At 40.3% G+C, this 26,153-nt stretch overlaps 2 protein-coding genes across 7 annotated transcripts in view; one reads left to right on the top strand and one right to left on the bottom strand.

The window, feature by feature from the left end:
* Positions 1 to 11,231, top strand: part of LOC123478117 (uncharacterized) — a 69,000-nt gene extending 57,769 nt beyond the window's left edge. Inside the window, exons 3-4 of the mRNA XM_071221346.1 lie at positions 9,937 to 10,826; positions 11,102 to 11,231. Of these exons, the coding sequence (XP_071077447.1) occupies positions 9,937 to 10,746 (810 nt within the window). The 3' untranslated portion in view covers positions 10,747 to 10,826; positions 11,102 to 11,231. The remainder of the gene's footprint in view (positions 1 to 9,936; positions 10,827 to 11,101) is intronic.
* TET2 (tet methylcytosine dioxygenase 2) overlaps positions 1 to 12,098 on the bottom strand; it is a 115,845-nt gene extending 103,747 nt beyond the window's left edge. For 4 of the 6 annotated variants that reach the window (XR_011651134.1, XR_006653244.2, XM_024574945.4 and 1 more), the window contains exon 1: positions 11,084 to 11,216. The gene's annotated coding sequence lies outside the window, so the exon portion shown is untranslated. Of the gene's footprint in view, positions 1 to 11,083; positions 11,217 to 11,972 lie in introns of those variants that run through there. The other 2 variants (XM_053922061.2, XM_045183646.3) reach the window with 2 other exon arrangements.
* Between the last annotated feature and the right edge of the window lie 14,055 nt (positions 12,099 to 26,153).

Here is a 26,153-nt window from a genome sequence, read left to right as displayed (position 1 = left end):
CACGACCCTGTCAGAGCCAGACAAGGGCTCGCGGACTGTGAATTAAACTGTTTGATTTCTCCGCCCACAGACACACAAAGCCCTGTACTCTCTCAGCTGTTACATAAGAGGCTCTGGAATCCCAGGACGGTGTTTGTAAATAGCGCTGCCACGCTCAGGGCACCCACGTGTCAAATGTTGATGTGACCGCGTGTAATCGGAAGGCGAGAAAGCATCAGCAGGCTCCAAAGAGAAACCTTCCATTTCTTTGGCCCCCAAAAGGAACAGACATGTGTTAAGAAATTATTCTAAGGGTGATTTATTTATTTGTTCTTTTTTTCTTCCCTCCCCTCTTCTACTCGCCCCCCCCAAAAAATTAGTGGGAGGAAGAACTGGATAAAGTAACTGATTTCCATTGCATTTCTTTCCGTATTTAAGTAGTTCCCAACCTGAGGGAAGCATCAGAATTAACTTCCCTCCCTAATTAAATTTAGGGTAAATTTTTGTAATCTCATCAATGCATTTTGAATGAACTTTGTACCTCCTCTCATCCCAAGACTTCTTGTTTTCATTTGCTCATTTACTTCAGTGTGGACTGAAATATGATGAGAGAAGGGATTACATACCACTAGAGACACACTAAGTAAGCAAATGGTTTGCAAAGGGACAACTGACAGCCAAATGAAATTACAACGTGACCTTTTCAGTAGGAAATATCCAATGGTTTTGTTTGGGTGAAGAGAAACACACTTTAGTATTTTACCTACACAATGTAGTATTTTACTTGTCTTCTTATTTAAAATTTCACTCTCATCTACATTTATTTTATATTCTACAATGAGTTTGTGAACAGGAAATAGACTCATTCCTTAAGGAGGCTGAATTCTTACCAATAATAGAGAAACATAACAATGTGAATAACTAAGGTTTTCTTACCCCTAAATGTGAAAATTTCCCATAACCTTCAGAATTATTTAAAGCATGACAAATTATAACAATGCAAAAAAAAATTAAAGCAGAAGTGTCAGCAGTGAATTAAACTTGTGTTTCTAAAATTACTCTGAATGCAACAATATCTTAAGCCTGGGTTTTAAGTAATTTAAAAACATGCCTTGTCCTGTATCTTTCATATACTTACTAAAATTGTTTATAAATTATATATGTGTCTATAAAAATGTCTATAAAACTTCCTACTTGAAAGAAGAATCACACTGAAGAGTACACATGTTAAATTTCAAAATATTGAAAATTTAGTTACCAAGGTTAATAACTAAATGTCCTTTCCAATGTTGATTTTCAGTAGAAACATATAATCAAGTCATAGCCATTAAAGGTAAGTCATCAGAAAAATGTCTACTAGCTTTGTTTTCTGACAATATGTTTTTCCCAAGCAGCAATGTGGGAGACATTCCAAAATTACACACAACTTTCTCATAATGTCAATTATAGATATTACACCTTCTTAGGAGGACACGTAACCATTTAGGTGGCTGTATTCATATAAAGATAGGTTAAACCTAGAGTACAAAGTTTAAAATACGAGCTTTCCTGCTAAAATATACCTGCTTCTCTTTTAACTGAGACAAATTAATTTACATGGTATTTTTAGTTTGGAAGATGTGTTCCCGTCTCATATTTGAAAAGTATCCATTTATGGTATTTGTCCTTTCACCAGTTATGTTTGGTACATTAAAATATGCATATAAATGAATTAATGTTTTAATAAATAAATTCACTTCTCAAGATGCCCATTCTAATTTTATGAACTATATCAGACACTTTATTTGCAGAAATGATTTCTTGTTCTGTTACAAAGTATGCAGTAAAACAAACAAAAAGCTAATAATTATCCGAACTAATTAGAGAGTGTCTAAAGCAATCCTTTTAATGCAAAAATCATGAAAGGTTATAAAAGAGCTGAGTGAGTTTTATAGCCAATGGCAAATGTAGAAATTCGGTGACTTCAAAGTAAAAGACTTCAAACAAGAATGGAAAAAGTGCTGAAAGAACAAACAGATTAAAAAAATAAATTATAGGAACAAGACAGTATATTAGGAATGGAATCTGGGTATGATATCATTGTATCACTTTCAGGTTCTGGTGCTTGCCTTTGGAAGCAGCACAACTAATAATTAAGGTAATTTTAATGGGTGCCCTTGTTTCTTAGTGCAGACAGAGAAGAGAAACATGAGGAATAACTCAGAGACAAACCATGCTATCTGCTCTGGGTTTCACTGACATTATTCAAGCCCGTTGTCTTCTGTATTACAAGACAAAAATATGCCCATCTGAGGAAACTATAATAAAAACTCACAGGGATAGCTGGGTGAATAGTTCCCATTAAAGTAAAATCTGGACATAGAAACTAGATTTAATATTCTATTAAGAAAATAGTGACTTGATAAGGCAGGTTATAGCAATAGCTCATCAGACATGACAATAGTAATTAAGATTATATTACTCTTCAGTATCCCCAGAACTGTGAAATTCTCTAAATAATAAAAGTAGCAAATAAAAAATATCAATACTATCTATGGCATACAAAGCTAAATATATAAACAACAAATCAAAATATCCCAATGTCTACATACCTAATTTGTTTGAAAGGATTATAATTTTTAGAAGTGCAGTAGAAAAGCAAACATAGGTACTACACTCCAAGCCAGTACGCACCTGTTTTGATATTATGGAGATACTTGTATAAAAATCTGTTGTCAACCAAGGTCGTTCACCAAGTCTTAGGGAAGCAAGAAAGGGTAAATGCAAGTAAGCTGTTCCTTTCTCCCATGAGGAGGGCCACACCTGTATTCTACCTATGGCTCTCCATAACAATCAGCATGTCAACTTCTTGATGGGCTACAGGGGTGTCCAACCTTTTGGCATCTCTGGGCCACACTGGAAGAGAAGAGTTGTCTTGGGCCACGCATTAAATACACAAACACTAATGAAACCTGATGAGCAATAAAAAAGGCTTTAAGTAAATTTACAGTTTTGTGTTGGGCCTCATTCCTAGCCATCCTGGGCCGCAGGCAGCCCATGGCCCGTGGGCTAGACACCCCTGGAAGGTTCAAACAGGAGTGTCTGTCACAAATATGCAACAAACCTACAATTAAGTGCCATGATCATACTCCTAAAAAGTCAAATTCTGTGTCATTTCCACAGCTCTTCCTTGAAAAAGTAATGATCAAAGCAATTATATGAAGCCAAGACATGCTCTCATTGAGTAGAGTAACATGTATACTGTTATTAAAGCTGAATGCTTCCATATCATTGAATCTCTCCCACCCCAGTTATCAGTCATGGTCCCAAGCTATGGGATCCAACTGGCAGCCACCCAAAACTGTCATCAGAATGAGAAGGGAGATAAGCATTGCTCAACAAGAAGAATGTCTGGTATCTAGAATTACATAAAGTTAGAAATTCAAATAAACCGACCCCAAGTAATTTACCCTGTGTGTCCAAAACTACAAGTCCTAACTTCATAGGGACTAGCCCTAAACATCTGTGCTCATTTGATCATTAATAAGTTTGTAAAAATTCTGCTGGTGTTTGTAAAAACTGTGGTCCTGTCTAGCAACACAGAGAGAGCCATCAACAATTCTGACCCTAACTCTCTCTCACTTTGTCTTGGCATCACAAAGATGGCTGCGGAGTTCTTCCTTAACTCGATTTTACATCTGTAATGTACTACAGTATCAGTACCCAGGAAAAGACTTCTCTGCTTAAGCCCAATGAAATGTTTTATCATTTTAATTTTATAAACAACAGATGATAATAAGGGAAGAAGATATAAACAGCTAAAATCAAAATTTGGTAGACTACCCTATGTATCCTCCAGTGCCTTTCTATTTACATACAGACAAGAAATGTTAATGCAAAAAATAAAATCATCTAGGATTTGTCCTTATTTCTAGATTAAACTACACACTTGGCAACAGTTTAATGAAAAAAACAATGGCAACTTTTATATGCATTCTTTTTAACACTTGAGTAACATCTTCTGAATTAATTGGAGAATGGCTAAGTAATTAAATACATTTGAGAAAGTTTATGCAATTATACATTAAGATCTGTTCACAAAGTTACCTAACCTATCACCTGTCAAATGAATTATCTCAGAGAATTCCTAAAGGATCTTATTCTCCACCAAATGCCATGGTAAACTTTTGTGTAATTAAGTGCCCTTCTTCTCATCTGTGCGAGAAATGCAACTACACAGAACTCACGGGCATCATATTTCTACAAAAATACAATGAAATTCAAACAGTACCTACATTTCTTTGCATGAGACATGAGATACTTTCTGAAAGCCACATACATTGTCAATGGTACGTATTTTTTTCAACAATTTTATTGACATCATTAGCATAAAATAGAATTTACTCTTTAAAGTATACAATTCAGTGTTTTTTAGAGTTGTGCCATCATTACCACTTATTTGTAGAACATGTCACCACCCCTAAAGAAACACCATATTGACTAGCGGCCTGTGCCCCATTCCCCTATCCCAATCCCCTAGCAATCACAAATCTACCTTTGGTCTCTTTGAATTTGCCTAATTTGGACATCTCATATCAGTGGAATCATACTGTATATGGCCTCTTCTTACTTCTTTCAAGGTTCACCTATGTCGTAGTATGTATCAGTAACCCATTCTTTTTCATTACTGAGTAATATTCCTTTGTATGAATATACCACAGTTCATGTATTCATGAGTTGATGGACATTTGGGTCATTCCCACTTTTGATGATTATTAATAATGCTGCTATGAATATTCAAATACAAGTTTCTACAGAGACAGCTGTATGCATTTTAAGTCTTGTTTTATGAGTTCCCCTATGTAGCTGATGTATAGCTACACTTTTATTATTAATAGTAATGTGGTGGTACAGCATAGTGGCTAAAAGACTGAGATGTCGAGATAAGGGGCCTAAATTCAAATCTCAGCTAAGCCACGTCATAGCTGTATGAACCTGGGCAGGTTTAAACTCACTGTGCTTCAGTTTTCTCACCTGATATGGGGGAAATAATAATAATACCTACCTCTAGGCTTGTGGTGAGAATTAAATGATACAACTTACAATATCATAAATCATTAACACAATTTCAAATATTTTGAACACAAAGGCATTTTATACAAACAACATTTAAGCAAACAAAAACTTATTCTGAGGCACATTTTGATAAGGCATGGTAGCACAATCACATGACTGACAAAGTAGAACTATGTTAAACTTTTTTGTTTTCAGGAAAAAGTTTTAAAATATCCAATTATGTGATAAAGTAGTACAGAATTAGTATACACATACACACAGGTACAGGTCAAACGGGGGAAACCTGAGTAAGATTGGGAGACTGTGTCAATGGTAATATTTTGGCTGTGACGTCACACTGTTTTGCAAAATGTTAGCACTGGCAGAAATTAGAATGTTGTGCATGCCCAGTTAATACTAATTTTATATAATTCGATATGAATCTACACCTATCTCAATAAAAAAACTGAAGAATATGTAATCTCAGTATTAATTTACTAAAAGTCATTAAACTGTGTGCCAACAATAGATGAATTTTTTTTTTATCCTCACCCAAGGATGTTTATTGATTTTAGACAGAGAGGTGGAGGGGAGGGGAGGGGAGAGAGAGAGAGATAAAAATTGATGAGAGAGAGAAACATCAATTTGTTGCCTCCCATACACACCCAAACCAGGGACTGGACCCATAACCTAGGAATGTGCCCTGACTGGGAATCAAACCCATAACCATTTGGTGTATGGGAAGATGCTCCAACCAACTGAGCAACCTGGCTAGGACTACAATGGATGACTTTGATGAGCTAATGGAGGTAGCCTTTATAAGGTACATTTAAGGAAAAGCACCATCATTACCACCATCACCACCGTTCCCAAGACTCTTTATGTTAATTGTCTCTTATGATTTAGAATATATTACACATTTTCTAATTCAATAACATTATTTTTGTTCTATGTTACTCATTAAATATTTTTCCAGTTTTCACTGAGATGAAATTGAAAATAAACCTTGTATAAATTTAAGGTATATACAATGTAATGATTTAAGATATGTATATATATATTATATACATATCTCATATATTATATATCTCAAATTTGATATATATATATGGAATATATATATTTGGAATATATATATGGAATATATATATTTGATTCCATATATACATGGAAGTGGTTACCACAATAAAGTCAGTAAATAAATCTCTCGCTTCACAGTTGTAATTTTTGTGTGCATGTGTGTGGCGAGGACATTCAAAATCTCCTCTTCGCAAGCACTGAGTAGGCAATACCGTATTGTTAACTACAGTGACCACACTGTACCTTACATCCCAGAACGTACTCATCTCACAAATGGAAGCCGGCACCCTTCGACCACATCTACACCACCTCCACTCCCCACTCACTCATTACATCTTGACTGAGCAGGACAGCAGTAGGTTGTATTAGGGAACAAAAAGACATAGGAATCAGATTTAAAACTCTATCAATACACATAATCTAATTTAAAAGAAACTCTTACAGTATTTTCAGGGAAGCAACCAGTCCACTTTATGTCTTACCAGGGGAGTCCAACCTGCAGCCTGCAGGCTGCACGCGGCCCAGAATGACTATGCGTGTGGCCCAACACACAATCATAACTTTCCTTAAAACATAATGGGGTTGTTTTCTGTGATTTCGTGTCACAATGTATTTAATGTGTGGCCCAACACAACTCTTCTTCCAGTGTGGCCCAGAGATGCCAAAAGATAGGACACCCCTGTAAACTGTATTTCAAAAACACTTCACCCTAATTTATTCATCTTTTAATTTAATTATCTGATTATTTGGAGATTGATTCCAAATCAGTTTGAGTAACAACCCTTACTAAGTATAAAATAGTTCTAAATTCTTAAGACTACAGATAGGTTGACATTATCACTGAATTTATTTTTAAATAAAATTTTGAAAATTCACCTAGTATTTCTCCTTCTTGAAGCCTGGCACCTTTAACTGCATTTCATGACATGTGGAGAAAGCATAAATCAAAACTGATAGAATTTTCTATTTTGGAATGGACAACCACAATTCATTTTATTTAGAAAAGGTTATATATCCATCGTCAGTGTTTTTCTGCAATGGACAATGTAGGATCAGAATAACGCTGGAAATGAGTGGATAGATCAAATGACTTTTGGGTTGCAGTCACAACGCCTCAAGTGCTCACTTTATCCTCTCCCCTTCTGGAACTCTTCTCTCCTACTGTGTACCAAACCAACAGATGCACTCGATAACCCTCTAAAATAATGTCACAGTATTCACTGAGCTTCTGCAGTGAGTCAAAATAGAAATCAGAGATCTAGACCAAGTAAATACTGTATATTTGGCAAAATCATCTGTGGTTGTGTTCTTCAACACAGTTTCCAAGATAACCACCAGCTCTACTTGGCAACCCGAGGCTCCCACAGTTAAGGCTCCAATCGTAAAGTTGACTTGTGAGATATTTCCCTGCTGCTGGCTTTGGTGCCATTACTACTCTTAAGAACTACTGTGTAATGGTGGAATAATAGTTGAGAAAAATGTTATTTTGGTGAACCAACCCTGTCCTCTGGTCCAGAATTTTAACCTGCCCTTGCAACAGGAAACAATTACATAGTACAATACTCAATAGGGTTGTTTATAAAAGAATACTCCCTCTAGTAATTTGAGATGCTGGGTAAGACTATTAAATTCTACTAGCAGCAACAGTTGAACTTGTAGCAATTAGAGCATAAAAAAGCATAACTAATATTTCTAAGTATTAGACATTCTAAAATGTCAAATATTTATAGCTTTTGAAGCTATTTTATTTCAAAGTAATTTCATAAAAACTCATAAGATTTCCTAATTTGGATTTGGGGCAGGAAGCAAAATAGAGTTGCTGCCTAGGTGTGTCTGTGAATGAATCATAAGAAGGGCTTTTTAATGAGGTCAGCAAGTCAGGAAATACATTTCAATGGTGACATTTGGCTCACAACATTGTGTATGGGTGGAGCTTTGGAGAGATTGATAGAGAATTCTAACTTCAGCAAGTGAAACCAAAAGATTAACTACAGTTTTTATTACCTAATACAAGTCCAGTGCCCAGACAGGACTAAAAGTCTGTCCTAACAGGCCCTCTGCAGGTGCACCGCACTTGTTCTGCGAGTGCTGTTGACCTGCCAGCGCCTGGGCCCACGTGCCCGCAATCACACCAGTCCCTCTGGGCCCCGGCATGGACCAGCATAACGCCCCATCTAACGAAGGCACTGAGAAAAGAAGAGTTTGGTAAATGTGTGAATTTAAACAAAGCAAGAGACTCCCTCATTCTGAGTTAATTCCTCATTAACCATTAGTTCAATAAGAAAATAAGTGAAGCAACATTGTAGATTAGGAAAAACTACCTTGTGCTTGTCCGCTATCAGTCTCCTCAAATTTAATTACCGCAGACAGTTCTCCCATGAAATTTTTGGATCATCCAGATGGTCTTAACCCTCACAGATACGGTAAATGAAGAGCTGATGTTATGTTTTTTTATTACAAACTATTTATTCCATACTGATTCATGTAATTTGGTTTTTTTTTCTAATAAAAGAAATAGTGGTACTTTTTTTCAGATTGGTGAATAATATGTTCATCTCTTTGTAATCATTGAAGCTCTCATAAAACATTAATTAGTAGCTACTTTCATTATGCAAATATGATGCATAAAATAACAACAGAGTCTAAATTTGATAATAGAGAAGAACAAGCCTTCATAGTCACAATTCAAATTACTAACCACTATAGGTAGTTTTATTTATCAACATGAGGAGAAAATACTATATGTATGATTATTTGGTAACTTGAAGACAAGTATACACCACATTTAAAAAGTTCCCCAAAAGTAGTTAGATACTACTCTGTTAGCAAAAGAAATTATTTTTTAATTCTGAATTGCTGGAATAATTAACCATAGTTTTCCCAACAAATAGTAAGCATTTATGCTAAATTCCTGTGCTTCTTCTTTAATGTTTTATGAGAAATAACCAAATGAGCTGTTTCTATTTCACAGAGATGAGTAATACTTCTCCCTGTTCATGTGAAATAACCTCTAGTATCAATGATTAAAGAAAACTTAACGGCTTTTGGAGAGATCAACATAGAAAGAGTTACAAAGTGAACTGCTGAGGACAGAGGGTTTCAAAAACCTTATTTATGGAGGAATGTCTATTACTGTGCTTTTTCTTGTCGGGTTTTTAATCATATATATGTCTTAGTACCTTAAGCTTGACTTTCCAATCACTCACTAACACTTCTCTGCTTAATAACATTAAAAAATCAATATCTACTGTGTTGAAATTTATATTCTATTTCAAATCTCTTATGAAACACACATGTAAACATGCACAATAATATAACTCCCCTCCAGTATTTCAACTTCCCATTGAAATACAGAATTATAATTTCATTGGCAAGGCAACAATATTCACAGCCTTCAACCATACAAAATCCAGATCTTTTCCTTGTACATGTCAACTTCCCCTAAGATACAACGTTACACTTACAATAGATCATTTGTTAGTGATTATTTTGGGGCTTGGACTTGCCATTATTAACCCTGACTGGAGAGGGAAAATGACAATATGTAATATGAGATTTGAGATTTTAAACTCGTATACGTACCCAACTTCCTAGACAAGCACATATAAAAACATTTCACTAAATTTTAAGCAAGTAGCTGGAAAATAACCCTTCTTTCAGTTCCTAAACACTAGATGGACGAGGGAGAAATCCCTCACTGCAGCTAAAAGTATGTCACGAAGGCAGTGGCCAGCAAATGAGGTACTTCCGAGCAGACCTTCTCAGGAGTCTATCCAGGCCACACTTTATTTTGCCCTAGGTGGAAACCTCTCCGTAGAAACTCTGTTGGCTTCATAACACCAGACAAGCAGCCCCAGTGAAAAGATTCGTAAGGATTCGAGAGTGTGTGTGTGTGTGTGTGTGTGTGTGCGCGTGTGTGTGTGTGGACGAGGCGGCGAAGGGGGAGCACAAGAAGAGACCGAGAAAGGCAGAGAGATAAAAGAACCAAGAAAAGAGAGCAGCCAAGAGAGAAAGAGAAATTTGGACGGGACTGTTGAAAATCTGCCTCTCCACTTCTCTGCTTCTTCGCCGGGATTGGGTTTCACTTCTTCGGGCGCCCCTGACCTTGCCGTCTTCCAACTCTCCGCGCGGCCCCTCCCGGCCGCCCCCTCCCCGGGCCTGCGCCCGCCTTTGTGTCTGCCTGTCACTTCCCGGGAGCCCGGCGCAGCGGACTCGGGAGGAGCACAAAGCCAGGACGGGGATGTGCGCCCGGATTCTCCCACACCCGCTCCCCGGGCTGCAGGGCTCGGCCGTCGCGCGCTGCGGTACCTGGAGAAGTGGGTTCTGCTCTGGTCTGGGGGACCCGAGAAACTATTCTTTGCTCTCCCACTCGGCGCCACTCGCAGAACGCGCGGACTCCGGCAAGAAACCACCCCCTCCGTGCACTCCAGTTTCAGGGCCCGTGACATTCGCCCGCACGCCCCCCGGAAAGAGGACTCGGGGGTCCGGGAGGCGAACGCGAACCCAGACCCGGGGCGACAGCGGATGAAAGGGTCGAGAGCCCCGCGGGCGTTCTCGCCGGGGTGGGCGCGGGCAGACCCGCGGCGTGCGCGGCTCACCCGGAGGAAGGGGGGTGGGAGCGCTAGAGGGGACTGTAGAGACCCCCAAACCTGAACTCTTTTGGAAAGGAAAGCAAAGAAAATCACTTTCCTGGGGATAAAAGGCCGGGAGACCGAGTGGTCGGAGTCACAAAGGTAACTTTTCCGGGTTCGGAGCGGACGAGCGCCCGCAGGAGAGCGGGGAGAACACAGAACTATAGGTTTAAAGGGGGGGGGGATTAAAACTATATTTGTCAGCCATGTTGAAGAGGCTCCAGTAATTTGCGAAGCTTCCCTCTTCCCCCTCGGTGTTTGCGGGCGACACTGCGGGGCGGGCTGCCCCGACCCTGGAAGCCGGGGGGGGCGGAGGGGAGAGGGCAGGGGGATTCCGCGGGGAGGGGACGCGCTCTGACCTCGTTCTCGTCCCGCAGCCTCGCAGCAACGCAGCAGTCGCAGCCGGGTCTCCTTTCTAACAAATCCTAAAGGGCAGCCATCTTGCTTCCTTCTGCTCCTCTCCGAAAGCAGCCTAGCCTCCGCATCAATATTCATAAGGCAGTTTGACGTCTGTTCTCATCACTCGGCGGGGCCGGCGTCTCGGGGCGGCCGCGCCGAGGGGGCGGACGTGACTCGCATGCCAGCCGGGCCTGGGCGCGCGGCGCTCGCGGAGGCGGCTGTCGCCCGAGCTCTCCTCCTCCCCCGCCGCCTCCCCAACGCCGCCGCCTCCGCCTCCGCCTCCTCCTCCCCCGGCCGGATTCCGCCTCCTCCGCCGGGCCTCGGTCGCCGCCCAGGGGCCCTCTGCCCCCCGCTCCCAGGGAGTCTCCCCCCAGCCGGGGCGTCCTGCACCGAGGCCGCGGCACTCGGGGGCCGGACACTGGGGCGCGCGGTCCTGGCCCGGGTGCCCTGGCGCAGCGCGGCGAGCGGAGCGGGGGGCGGGGGTTGGGGGGGCAGCGGCGCGCCCGCCGGAGCGCGGGGCGAGGGCGGGCGCGGGTGGGGGGGGGGCGGAGATCCAGCCCCCGGGCGCCGCGGCCAGACCCGGGGCTCCCAGGGACCCTCGGACGCGTCTCCACCCCGGGTGAGGGCGCGGGGCGGGCGCGCGGGGCGAGGTGTCGTGGGTGCCTGGCACGAGGATGCGAGACCCCAGTTAACCTTTTAAACTTTTTGTTGGTCCCTCACCCCACCACCCCCTGAGTGGTGTCTGAACTGCCCTCTCCCCCGCGCGCGCCCACCTCGGTCCGGTACCCTGACCCTGTCCCCTTCGCCCACCTCCTCGGACGTCCTGGCGCACACGCCGCGCGCACCCACCTCATCCCGCCAAGGCCCGCACCTCCGTCCCCTGGTAGGATCTCCGTCCACCGCCTCTCCCGGGTTTCGGCATCCTCTGGACGCTGTCACTTCAGTCTTGCGGAGCAGCACTCCCCAGGTTCCTCGAGGGCAGGCCCGGAGTGCACTGGGGGCCTGCACTTCCGAACGGTCTGACTCGTCGGGAAACTGACCGCGTCCCGCCACTCCCCGGCCCAGCCCACCTTCTGTTTACTTTGCCACGTGGGCCGACGAGGAGCGGGATTCCCACAGGGCCGAGAGGAGTGTCTCAGTGACGACTACTCGCTAGATTCGGCGGCGAGAAATAAGCCGGTACCTTAAGTGCGTAGGGTTTCTCCCGTGGGAGCCTCTATTGTAATTATTTCCCCACTCGTATAGTTGAGTAACGAAGAAATCGACCCGTCCAGGACAAACTTGCGAAGGACGGACGCTCGGTTTTCCCTGAAGTCCCGCACTCGGACTCGACAGCTGCGCCTGTTCATTGACAATTTTTCTTCTCTGTTGCCGAGTAGTTTTACTTGTCTCTATAATGCTCCTTTTCCTAATCATAACTTTTTATTTAAAAATGAGATGAAGAACAAAGCCCATGGGGATCATTACAAAAACTCGTGGTTCCTGAGATTCGCCTTCTTTCTTTAAGTTGTCGCGTACTGACCTTCAAGTTTTAAATACGTATTTTGCGTACAACCTTTATAGCATCGCTGCCCTGTGATCCTTTTAAGCCCATACGAGTTATTTTGTGTATCCCACTCTTTTTGTCTGTAATATCTTTACAGGTAAAGTCTTTCCCTAACTTTATGAAATCGGAATATTTCCTACCTGAAAGTTTAAGAAGGGAGCTCTTTCTATGTGCCGCATTGTTACTGAGATGAGTGTTTAAAGTGTGTTTTATTGAAACATTGTTTGTTCCATTTTGAAACAAAGTTGACTCAGATTTCTGATTTTGCTTAGGCTAAGAAAAACCATTTATTTTCCGTAAGCATTTCATTCTGTGAAAATGAATTTCCTTCTTTTCTAACTGTACACTAGTGTATCATCAAAGTCCCGGCAATCGCTCCTGGACTTTAAGTTGCTGGGGACGTTTGTTGGGTTTCTTTTTTGAGTCCAAAAAGTAAAGTTTTCTGAAAACGGTGACATACATTTATGCAGAGCACAGTAAAGCAGAATTGTTAAGGGCTTGGGCCAGTTAAGGGCGCTGGGGGGTCCGAGGGACCTAGTGAATCCTGACTACCCTTTACTAAATGTGTGACCTTGAGCATGGTCCTTAACTCCCTCAGTTTTGTCATCTGCTACACACCCTCTAAAACAGCAGCGTTGTTGTGAGGATTCAGTAAGACACTAGGTAAGTGCCCATGTAGTTATTTCGATTACCAATCATAAACCATCTACTTCTAGGAGTTTTTCTTGATTGACTAGAAATACAGAATGTCTTCTTACATTGAATAACATGTGGCAAGTATTGTATTCATATGTGTCTCGTGAACTCTCCACATTTCCTTAGTGACTTATATGATAATTGGAAAAATGATCTTTAAGGTCACTTCCTTCTCATTTCATCTTTTAAGTCTTTCACCCTCTGTATGGTAGCAGGTGGTTCTTATCTATCTGGAATCGTACTTGGCTTGCAGTTGGTTTTGCAACAGGCCCTAAACCTTTTCTCACCAGCTACTTGCTCTGCACCCCTGTGCCACCCTTAAACACATGGTGGGTTTTTTTCTTAATTTAAAAGAAAATGCATTACTTCTTTTAGCTACTGTGACTTTTTAACAGTAAAAAGGAAGTAAAATTCTGAAGATCCCCAAGTGTAAAATAGTGAGATTTTTGTATTGTTGGTTTAAAAAAAACAAACAAAAACACACAAAAAACCTCTTAGCTCTATTTCTGAGAAAGGAAAGATATAGTGCGCATAATCAGCTATTTACTGGATATTGATGCGCATTTGTATGGGTAATTCAGAGCCAGCTTTTATTAATTGTGTGCTTTCTTGAGATTCATTTTATAAGTGTAGATAATCTATTTTTAAAAGTAATTTGCTGTTTTAGCAAGTCAATTGTTATCAAATTCCTTCCCATTTTCCCCCCTCAGACTAGAAATAGCAGCACTGCTTCCAGACAGAGAAATCATTGCTTCTTTAACAGAGGAAAAAGTAATAGAACAAGTTCCAGGACCTGCTAGTCTGTGCTAGAAAATTGCCTTGATTGGCCTGGGTACCTGCTGTCTAACTCAGTTGCTCAGTCTCCCAGCCTCTTAGGGTGGAGGCAGCTTCCTGTCTGCTCTGTCCATTAAAGAGCTGACAACAGCAGCTTGCTTGCCAATGCAAATTTCTTGTACTAACAAAAAGATAATAATAGATGATTCTTAAATTCCTCCCCACTTGCAGAATAGGAAATTTTCTTTAAGGAGTTGATTTTTCTCTTTAACAAAGAGAAATAGTTGGGATACATACTGCTTTGAAAGAATTATAGCGGTTTAACAAAAGCATTAAATCATTGCCTGTTGTTTCCCATTTATGAAAACATATTTCTGAAGTATGACATGATGAAGATTCTCTGCATGCTGAAAAAACCATTGACCTTCAAACAGCACAGCAGTCATTGCTGCAAAGGGGCTCTCTTGTTTCCTTTTGTCCAGTGACATTACTGCATGCCATACAAAAGTACATATTTAACATAATAGAATGCTAATTAAAAAAAAATCTCTGATAGATGAAACATTTAGATGTACAATTTTAACCTATTGATATAAATTAGTATTAATAAAACCATTGTTATCTAAAGCCAAGAATCATATGATGGTCTTGATAGATTCTCTTTTGTTAATATGATTTCTACCTACTTTTTCTATGATATTTTTTCATATTGTTAAATTTCTCATTCTATAATTTGGAAATTTTAAAGAAATCAATACAGCCCTGGCTGGTGTGGCTCAGTGGATTCAGTGCTGGTCTGCAAACCAAAGGGTCACTGGTTCAATTCCCAGTCGGGGCACATGCCTGACTTGTGGGCCAGGTCCCCAGTAGGGGGCGCAGAAGAGGCAACTGCACATTGATGTTCCTCTCCCTCCTTTCCCCTCTGTCTAAAAATAAATAAGTAAACTCTTTAAAAAAAAAAAAGAAATAGATACAAATGATAACATCCTAACTTATTTGAATCTGGTGCTATCAATTATGTGTACTAATTTAATGGGGACAAAATAAAATATTAGGTGAGACTCAAATGTTTAATCCTGCTAAAAATATTACCAAAAGCATATTATAAAAAGAATACTAGGATAATTTATGGGACAAATGACATGGAAATGCCTCCAGAAATATTGTAAACATGTTGCTAATATCTTTTTTCCTCTCACAAATTCTGACTTCACAATCTAATAGCTACTCTTCTTATTCTCATCTAAATTTGGCACTCACTTAATATCCCACTTTCTTTTGAGAGAATAATTTTTGAACTTCAATGATGAACTTCAATAAAGAATAAATTTTAACCATTAGCAGTTACTCAGCACCATTTTACCTTTATTTAGGGTTTTACAGTTTTTAAAACATTTTTGTACACTATTGTGTTTTCGTGGTAAAGTGTACAGTATATGTTTAATATTCAATATCACATGCATTTTCAAGATGGCATTTAATTCCCATCTTGTAAATATGGAAAGTGAGATTCAGTGACCTTCTCAAGGTCACGGTGGCCTGTGAATGGAGGCACACCTGTCAGACCCAAGTTCTGTAAGTTCAAGATCAGGCCTTTTCATTATAACAAAGCAATCCTCATGTCTTTTCCTGCTCATCTTCCTCTAAATTTTTCTATTGTTAGTATTGATTGATATAGGAATCTTCCCTTCAAAACTCAGAATAATTACCCATTATTCTTTGTTACAAAAACAATGTAAAAAAAGACACCCAACAACTCAGCTTTTACATTTCCTTATTCTTAGCACTCATAAGCTAATCTAATACTAGTCATTAAATACTGGCTATGCTCCAAAGCATTGGGATAATTGTTTTACTTTTTTTCTTTGAATGTAATGCTTTTTAACAGCTAAATCAGGTAGGTAATATCTTGTTGAAAATTAAGGTTTGAGTAACTTGGTTGGAAATACAGAGCTTGAACCAAGGAGTAAATCTAGGTTGGTCTGATTCTAAAGCTCCTGTCCTTTGCGAGCTGCGCCGTGCTATCCCTATTTTAGCAGGTACTGCTATCTGAGTGTAGGCCATGATAAGTTTTGCACACATTATTATTATTTTTAAAGCAACAACATCAGTGGTTCCCATCTCTTCCTCATATAAAACAAAAACAAAACAACCCCCTTCTGTCTAAATATCTACTTGGTTTTTCTTATCATCTGCTTTCTACCCATATTGTTTTGTTTTGTTTTCAATTTTATGGTAAAAGGCTGGCATGCAGGAACTGTTGGGAACACTGATTACATGTGTGTAATAAACAAGTGATAGCACTGCCCTGCCCACCCCTGCCCCCACCACTCTACCCCACTAACATACTGTTTAGGAAGATGAGTTCTGCCATCTGTTTTCAGTGTGGGTGTGGTGAAGGGGAACACCCTTGATCTGCTCCTGACTTCCTCCAACGATTTAGGATTCATTCCTGACAAAGGAGGGAACTGGCAGGTGGAATGAGCGCCACCTACTGAAAGCGTTAATAGCACATGGATCTTTGGGGATAAAATCCTCAGAATGGGATAGCAGGGAAACTTTCCATTGGGAAAACAAATCAGAAACACCTGTGGAGCTTTTGAAACACATACATAGCTAGGTTCCACTCCTCTGCTCCCCCCAGCGTCTTGGAGAGTTGGATTAATGATCTCTGGGATGGGGCGGGAGGAACAATATTTTTCTAAAGATTCAGCGACAATCAGATGTAAACATCTGCGTAAAAATCGTCGGTATACCTTAATGTGTACAAATGCAATGAAAACAATTAATTTTTATACTTAAGAGCACACAAAGTTGTCATTCATGGGGCAAATGTGTATCCCTGCGGTGGGGGAGCCCACACCTTTACAGAGATCTGGCAGAGCTGCCAGTGACTCCCTTTTTGTCTTTCAGGTTGATTAAATCCATTTAAATTATTTTGTGATGGGTACAAAATATTTTGGAGAAGGGATAATTAACTGACAAAGAATTATCCAGATTAACAGTGGAGAAAGGAAAGATTAGGGGAAACATAAGTGATAGGACTGATACCCCGATGCACTGAGGGAGAGAGAAGTATTAGAAGTTGGACAAGTTCAATTTGTGAAGGATACTTTTGGATTTTTGTTCTCAAGGGAAAGTTGTATTGGTTGAGTTTTGTCACATTTTTCTAAAAATTTTCAACCATTCTTTAGACAATTAGACAAACCGACTCTGTTATCTTCCCCCATCCCCACCCCAAATGATTACATGCGATGGTGTATATTTTATAGCATCATGATAAACAGTAATGCAAGAGCTATACAGTATAAACTAACTTTAGACCCCCACAAGTTAAATCAATTTGTTTCTTACAGATAGTCTGTGTGGAAAAGAAACAAAAATGTAGAAGGTAGTAGGGTAGTTATTACTTGACCTCCACAGTTCATTTATGTTAAAGTGTGTTTTCACACCGTCTAGATGTTTGTGAGAGACACTGAAGGACCTGACTCAGTGCTAATTCAGAATCTGTGGGAGCACGAGAGGCTGGGCAGTTTCCTGCAAAGCTCGGCGCTACCAACCTCTGTTTAATTTGTTTTCTTATTTTATATCTTAAACAGCACAAAATTATTACCACTTGGCAGAAAACCTCCTTGATCTGTCAGTAATTGGTCATGCCTCTAAGTTGAACATATGTGATCACCAAACAATTATTCTGCATTTCACAAAGATTTTTATCCTCAAGAGAATAAATTATATCTAAGCAATGACCATAAAATAGGGGTTTCTGGAAGAAAGGTTGGAATAGAAGGTAAAAAGAAATATACAAATACATACACATATTAAATCAGAACATCCAAGTCATATCCTAAAGGAGTATTTTATTGGGGGCCACTAACTTTTATTTCTCTGAAATCTTATGATCTCTGATCCTAGTTAGACTGGCTAGAAAGAGGTAAGGAAGGAAAAAATATTGGAAAAGGGTGTGTTTAGCTTAGCATGGTGGGGGAGGGGTGGGCTGTCAGGTGGGTGTGATCCTAGTGATGATACTAATATATTTTAATGAAGGAAACTTTCCAGAACTTCCTTGAATCATAAGACATCAATAGCCACTATTTTCTATTGAACAAGAACTAAAAGAGTCTCTCTCTAAATTTAAAACCCAGGAAAGGGTAAAGTCATAATTTTGATGGATGAGGACTGCTGTTAAAAAATAAAAATAGATATTCAAAAATTTAGAAAGAGAAACTCAGTCTAATATAAATAAATAACACAGTCCAGAGTTGTAGTCTAGACTGCTACTGAAAACTTGCCAAAAATAATAACTTTAATACACATTATCTCATTTAGTATATACAATAATCTTGAAAATAGCAAGGCAGTTATGACCCAATGTATTTTTATTTTTAAACATGGGAGAACATGTGTTTAACACATGAGGGAACGTGTCAGAGAGATTAAGTAACTTGCCCAGGGTCACACAGCAGGTGATCCATTCTCAGATTTAAGCCTTCCTCAATATTCTTTCCACAGACTGAAACTAAAGGGAAACAAATAAACCAACTTCAATTCCTTCCTAGAGGCAGAAAAGAAGCTCTTATCAACTTGTGACATTGTATCTTAGGCTGATCACATTTTCATTTCTTGCCTGTGCTCACACAGAGGAGAATGCTACAGTAACAGAAACATTTAGGAAAAGTGTGTTTAAGATATTCTTTTATTTTTTAAGGCCACCCATCCACTGTGGTAGGAATTCTGTTCACTCCAAATGTGAAATGACAATGAATCTCTTCCCTAAAAAATTCTCAGGGAAAGAATAACAAGTTACTCAAAGTCCTGCAATAAAATATTGACTTTTTTCTTGCTTTCTTTCCTCTCAAGCCACAGGAAAAGGGGTGTGTGTGTGTGTGTGTGTGTGTGTGTGTGTGTGTGTGTATTTAAAGAAGCAAAATCATTGGATAAGAAGACATAGACTCACATTTTGACAGAAAATAATTTTTAAAAATATTGAGTTAATTGACATAATTTTTGTTTTATTGAGTAGGGCTGGAGAGAGTGAGGTTTGAGAGATTTAAGTCAGGTTTCCACACTCACAAATTTTCTAATGAAACCAAAACTCAGAATGAAACTATACATAAATGTGGAATAAGTAAAATATTTTGCCCTGAACTATTTCAACGAAAAGACAAGTTTCATATAGTTTTAGCAAATAACAATGCTTTCCAACAAGGCTGCTTGTCAAGCAATAACACTTTATCATATATCCTATATCTTTAGAAAGAAAGCTAAATAGAATAAATTTATTGTGCAGTTGTTAATTCTTGGTGACAATAATCGTTTTACTTTGTTGCTTGCATGTTTACTTTTACACTTTTAGAGACTTGATGCATCAGCCTATGTGGGGGGTGTGGATGTTGATAGTAAAGCATAAAATCTGAAAGCATAATGTTGGTGACAAGAGAAAGAATAGTAGGTCCCACTCTAGTTGGGACTTTTTGAATTGCTTTGTTTGTAAAAGGGCTGTACTATAAATTCAGAGGTTCACAAGAAGCTAACCAAGGGATTTGAGATAAATGAAAACTTAGTCACAACACCTTCTCAGAAATGTTTTCAAAGAACTTTAAAAACAAATTGTCAGCCTTACTTTCCATTGCATAAATGGTTGCTCAAGTCTGAACTTCTAATTTATAATACTTTATGGTAGTGCTTGAGAAACACAAATGCGTCATTTGTGATTCAGTGTTCACATTCTCAAGAGGCATTTGAATCACCGCGTAGCCATAACCAAACCAAGTCAGCCCGCGTCACCACGAGGGTCTGCTTAGGAAACCCTCAGAACACAGGAGGGTCAGGGCCAGATGGAAACACTGTCACAGAACATCCCTCAGAGAGTTATAATAATGGCATATCTGTTCATTCTTGTTTCACATCATGGTGGCATTTCCCGTGCTCTGCTTTCTCTTCCTTATGCTATGTTAAAGTTAAGCTTATGTCATGAAGGATCATTGCTTTATTCTCACTTCAATAAACTGATTTATTCTCTTATTAAGTGATATAATAGCGAACAAGATGTGTCCCCTACCCTCACGGAGCTTATAGTCAGGTAGGAAACAGACACGCAAATGGGCAACTATAAATCATTGCAGGATGTGTGAAGAAAAGTGTGTCAGGTGCAGTAGTAAGGATGCTAAGTTCATATATGCAGCTTTGGAGAAAACTTCTCATGAAAGTAACAGTTAAGCTGCAATCTTAAGGATACACGAGAAGTATTCAAGCCAAGTAGAAAGTCAAGTGTACTTGGTGGAGATAAAAGAGAATGTGAAGACTGGGGCACTATAGTGCATGGGATGCTTGAAGAAATAAAACACATTGCAAATGAGTTGGATTAAAAATCAAGAAGGAACTTCCAGCCAAGATGGAGGCGTAGGTAGATATGCTTTGCATCCTCACACAACCAAAAGAAGGACAACAACCAATTTAAAAGGAAAAAACAACCAGAACTGCCAGAAAATCAAACTGTATGGAAGTCTGACAACCAAGGAGTTAAAGAAGAAACATTCATCCAGGCAGGTAGGAGGGGTGGAGACGGGCAGCCAGGTGGAGAGGACTCACAGCAAGGCAGCGGACTAGGTGTGCAAAGTGCAGGTTGGTGGACAGGGGGGTTCCACATTTCTGTGCAGATAAGCCAGGAGGAAAAAATGGGGTGTGAGACAGACCACACAACCCAGGGTTCCAATACAGGAAACTAAAGCCTCAAAACCTCTGACTGAAAAAATCTGTGGGGGTTGTGGCAGCGGGAGAAACTCCCAGCCTCACAGGAGAGTTTGTTGGAGAGACCCACAGGGTTCTAGAATGTACACAAACCCACCCACCTGGGAATCAGCACCAGAAGGGCCCAATGCTTGTGGGTAGCGGGGGAAGTGACTGAAAGGGGAGCGAGAGCCAAGTAAGTATCATTGTTCCCTCTCTGACCCCCCCCCCCACATATAGCATCACAACACAGCAGAGTGGGTTGCCCCACCCTGCTGAATACTTAAGGCTCCACCCCTTAGAACATAACAGGTGCACAGATACAAAGAAATATGGCCGTAATGAAAGAACAGATCAAAACTCCAGAAAAAGAACTAAGTGATGAGGAGAAAACCAACCTATCAGATGCAGAGTTCAAAACATTGATGATCAGGATGCTCACAGAAGTGATTAAGTATGGATGCAAAAGAGGAAGATATGAAGGCTATGCAAAGTGAAATAAAGAAAAATATACAGGGAAGCAACAGTGAAGAAGAGGAAACCAGGACTCAAATCAATGATTTGGAACAGAATGAAGAAACAAGAATTCAAAAAAAAATGAGGAGAGGCTTAGGAACCTCCAGGACAACTGTAAACATTCCAGCATCCAAGTCATAGGGATGCCAGAAGGAGAAGAGGAAGAGCAAGAAATTGAAAACTTGTTTGAAAACATAATGAAGGGGAACTTCCCTAATCTGGCAAAGGAAATAGACTTCCAGGAAGTCCAGGAAACTCAGAGAATCCCAAAGAAATTGGACCCAAAGAGGAACAAACCAAGACACCTCATAATTACATTACCCAAGATTAAAGATAAGGAGAGAATCTTAAAAGCAGCAAGAGAAAGGAGACCGTTACCTACAAAGGAGTTCCCATAAGACTGTCAGCTGATTTCTCAAAAGAAACCTTCCAGGTAAGAAGGGGCTGGAAAGGAATATTCAAAGTCATGAAAGGCAAGGACCTACACCCAAGGTTACTCTATTCAGCAAAGCTATCATTTAGAATGGAAGGGCAGATAAAGTGCTTCCCAGATAAGGTCAAGTTAAAGGAGCTCATCATCACCAAACCCTTATTATATGAAATGTTAAAGGGACTTATCTAAGAAATAGAAGGAGATCAAAAAGTATAAACAGTAAAATGACAACAAACTCAAAACTATCAACAACTGAACCTAAAATAATACAAAAACAAAACAAGCTAAGCAAACAAGTAAACAGGAACAGAATTAAGGAAATGGAGATCACATGGAGTGTTATCAGTGGGGAGGGGATGGGGGGAATGGTTGAAAAGTTACAGGGAATAAGAGGCATAAATGGTATGTACAAAATAGACAGAGGGAGGTTAAAAATAGTACAGGAAATGGAGAAGCCAAATAACTTATTTGTAGGACCCATAGACATGAACTAAGGGGAGGAATTTAGGTGGGAGGGAGGGTGCAGGGCAGAAGGCAATAAAGGGGAGGAAAAAAATGGCACAATTGTAGTATAATCAATAAAATATACTTAAAAATAAAATGTGTGACTGTTCAAGAAAAAAAAAACACACGTCAAGAACGAGAGTGTGGACACTCAGGCTGTGGCAGGGTGCAGCATCCAGATCCTGAGGGTGAGTGTAGCTCACAGTGAGAGGTTTGCATTGTGGCCTAAATGCAATGGGACACTATAACGGGGTTTGGAAGAGGAGGAAATGATCAGATTTGGACTTTGGAAATATCTCTGTAGTTGTAACAATGAGAATGGATTGAGAGAACCCAATAACACCAGCGAGGAGACAGGGCAAGTTGCTTAGGAAAAAATTGGAATGTCTGGATACGAGATGAAGCCATAGGAAGGAGAGGATGGAGAGGCCGATAAATTCACAGAGATGGAAGTGGAGCATTGTCTACTTTGAAGCAAGAGTGGGGCAGGCATAAGGATTTCGGTCACCGCCCAAGTTTGTGACTTAACCAATGAGATGGTTGGTGGTGACTTTCACTGGAGATGGAAATAACAGCAAAAGAAAAAAGACCTGGAGATAAGATTTGGGAGTTGTGGGAGAGAAAACAAGAGTCAGTGATGAAAAAGTTAAGTTTGAAGCACCAGAGGGACATCCATGTGGAGGTGTGCAGCGGGCAGCAGGGTATTTCAGCTTAAAACCCAGAGAAGAGATTTAGAATGGATTACAAAAATGTGAATTATCTGCATCCAGACAGCAGCTGAGAAAGATAACCTTAGGCTCTGGGTGAGAAGAAAGGTGGAGTCCCAGGAGAGAGACAGAGGAACACCACCCTTGAGGTCTGAGAACTAGTAGAGCAGCCCCGAAAGGAGGAAACTGGAGGTGTGTGGCATTGTGGGAGGCAACTGAGGATGAGCTTCATGAAGGAGGTCTGACCTTGTCAGTAGGGCCGTATACTATCGAGGTGTCGCCCGAGACATGTAATGAGGTGTCCCTTGGATGTACCAGTGGGGCATTCACCGCAATCCTTGGCAAAGCGAGCTTCCCTACAAGAGTGGTGGTGACAGGCCAGATCGCCTGAGGCCGAAGGATAAACAGGAAGTGGGGGTGTGGAAATAGGGAGTGCAGAGGACTATTTAAAGAAGGTTTGCTAAAGAGAATGAAGGAGATAGCAAGTTGCTACAGAGGGATGTGGAATTGTGGACATAATTTTTAACATGGTAGAGACTTGAGCTTGTTTACTGATGGGAGACTGCAAATTGAGATGGGTGGTGAAAGATACAGAAAGCAGAAGAAAATTTATGGGACATGGTTCCTGAAAGGTAGGGTCTTTTAAAAGATTATTCTGCTGACAAGCTGGGGTACAAGATAGGGCTTACAAAGGACCATGGCCAATTTGTTCAATGTAAATGTATTTTTCCAGTTTTTATGCCTCGAGTAGGGTATAGTCCACAGTGAGTGACACAGGCTAAAAGAAGTCATTTCATTGCGCCCCATCCTCCATCTCTCCCTCTTTAGTGGGCCCTGTGGACCTTCTTCACAAATTTTATCATTGCTTTGGGGAGACAAAAATGGAGTCTATGAAATGTATTATGAACTAAAAGTTGATGGTTTGGACAAGGCTGAGGTAATGTCTGTAATATAATATACAATTCTAGAAGTCAGAGCTTCCTTTATAACACAAGGGTGTATTATAAAACACCACAAATGATAAATAAAGTAAAGGTTTTCGGTGGTGGAAGAGACTCTCCACCTGGGTGATGTGCAGTGATGGCTGTAGTTTCTAATCCATGCTTCTTACTCTAGTGGCAGCTCCGTGAACCAAGAAGAGCTGTAAGAATACATACCAACTATTGATTGCCTCCTGACTGCTGGACACAAATTACATGTTATTTTTATATTCTTACAAGAGTCCTGTAAGTTAGATATGATTTTCAATTTATAGACCAAGAAAGGCTTGGAGAGAATAAATTTCTACAAAGAGCTAGAAAGTGGCTAAACTAACACCAGAACTCTGGTTTGTCTATTTCAGAGTGCTAATGCACAGTGTACATTAAGCAACATGATGTATCTTTCAGAAATACCTAATTTAAAATTAGTTTTACTCCACCCTGGTTGGTGTGGCTCAGTGGATTGAGTGCTGGCCTGTGAACCGAAAGGTTCCCAGTTTGATTCCCAGTCAGGACACATACCTGGGTTGCAGGCCAGGTCCCCAAATAGAGGCATGCAAGAGGCAACTGATGGGCATTTCTCTCCCTCTCTTTTTCCCTCCCTTCCCCTTTCTATAAAAATAAAATAAATAAAATAAAGTAATACCACAGACTGGCTTAAACAGAGAAATTTATTGAAAAAATAATAAAAACATAAAATTAATTTTATTCCACATTTTCCTCATAGTCATGTGCAATTATGCAACTAGCATATCTTCTCTTTAAGATGACAGTAAATGCAACATAGGGAAAAATTGGTGTAAAAGGAGAGAGTGTTGAAGGAAAACTGGATCCAGAAATATAGAGGTTAATAATTGGAGGAGAAAAAAAAATGACCTCCAGCTCCACATATTCCTACGGCTTGCCCATTTGTTCAAGCTCTTCACTTCTTCATTTAATAAATACTATTTTTAAATTTACAGACAGAGATGGTTTTTGTCCAGATAGAGCTAAAAATAATCACACAATTAAGTACTCAATTCCAATTATGACAAGCACTACAAAGGAGGAGTTTGGAGACTGGGGAGGGAAGACAATAAAAGGAAGGATAAAACTCAGTTTAGATGTCAACTTAAGCTTTTTTTATGAAAAGCCTTTGGAAAATGAGTAGAAATGAACCGATCTCCTGGGGCCTGAGGAGCAGTCTTGCTCCAGACAGAGGGCAATGCAGCGACGGGAAGGTCCAGAAGCAGAGAGAGAAGTGGCATAGGGCCCGTGTGGCTGGAGGATGCAATCGGATGAGGCTGGTGAGGTGGGCAGGGGCCAGAACATACAGGGCCTGCTAAGTCACATTAAGTATGGAGTCACTTTTTGTCATTATCTATTGATTTCACTTGCTCAGGACCCACTTTCCCTTTTGTCAGGTAATAACACTATGATTTATCCTTGGGGAGGCTCAGAGAGATCTGTCTAGTCTACCTTCGGGAGGACACATGTTAAATCTTGTCCAATCAGATAATAACCTCCACCTCTCCATACAGGAATAATTAAGCAGAAGCATACAACCCAAGTCAGGCCCATCAGAACCAGTAAGACTAACTCTCAGCCTTTTGCTGGTGATGCTGGTGAAAAGTATTCTCTTTCCACTGGGATTGCGGGTACTATGGGACGTAAACCTGAAGTTTGGGGAACCGGGAGGGGAAAGCTCATTTTTTTCAAAGGAAGTGTTCCTCCTACTGTGTAACCAACATGGAGAGAAGAGAAGTGGGGAAATGAAGAGGGGGTCCAGTTTACATCATTGGACACATCTATTCTATAACTTTTCAGTTTGTGAACCAGTAAATTCCTCTTATCAAGACAAACCTGTGTGAAATATATTTTAGCCACTTACTTAGATCTGGAAGGGCTTTGAATTACTTTTTAAAATATATGGTACAAGAAATTAAGTATGGAAAGTAACCGACTCTAAAACATGGAATTAGCTGAATCCAGGTAGGAAAGATGCAACGAGGACCCTTCTTTTTCCAGCTGAGAAAGTTACACAGCAGTTGATAACTTGCTTTTTCTGGTGTCTTGGGCGGAAGAGCATGGGCCTACTGCATGGGACATTAGAGGATACGTTTGGGAAAACAAATCAGCAATGTGTTGTTTCTTCTTGTGAGGTTT

Source organism: Desmodus rotundus, chromosome 4, assembly GCF_022682495.2.
Source record: "Desmodus rotundus isolate HL8 chromosome 4, HLdesRot8A.1, whole genome shotgun sequence".
NCBI classification, from domain to species: domain Eukaryota; kingdom Metazoa; phylum Chordata; class Mammalia; order Chiroptera; family Phyllostomidae; genus Desmodus; species Desmodus rotundus.
The sequence above is the reverse complement of the archived record's forward strand: the minus strand, read 5'-3'. Positions and strand labels throughout refer to the sequence as shown.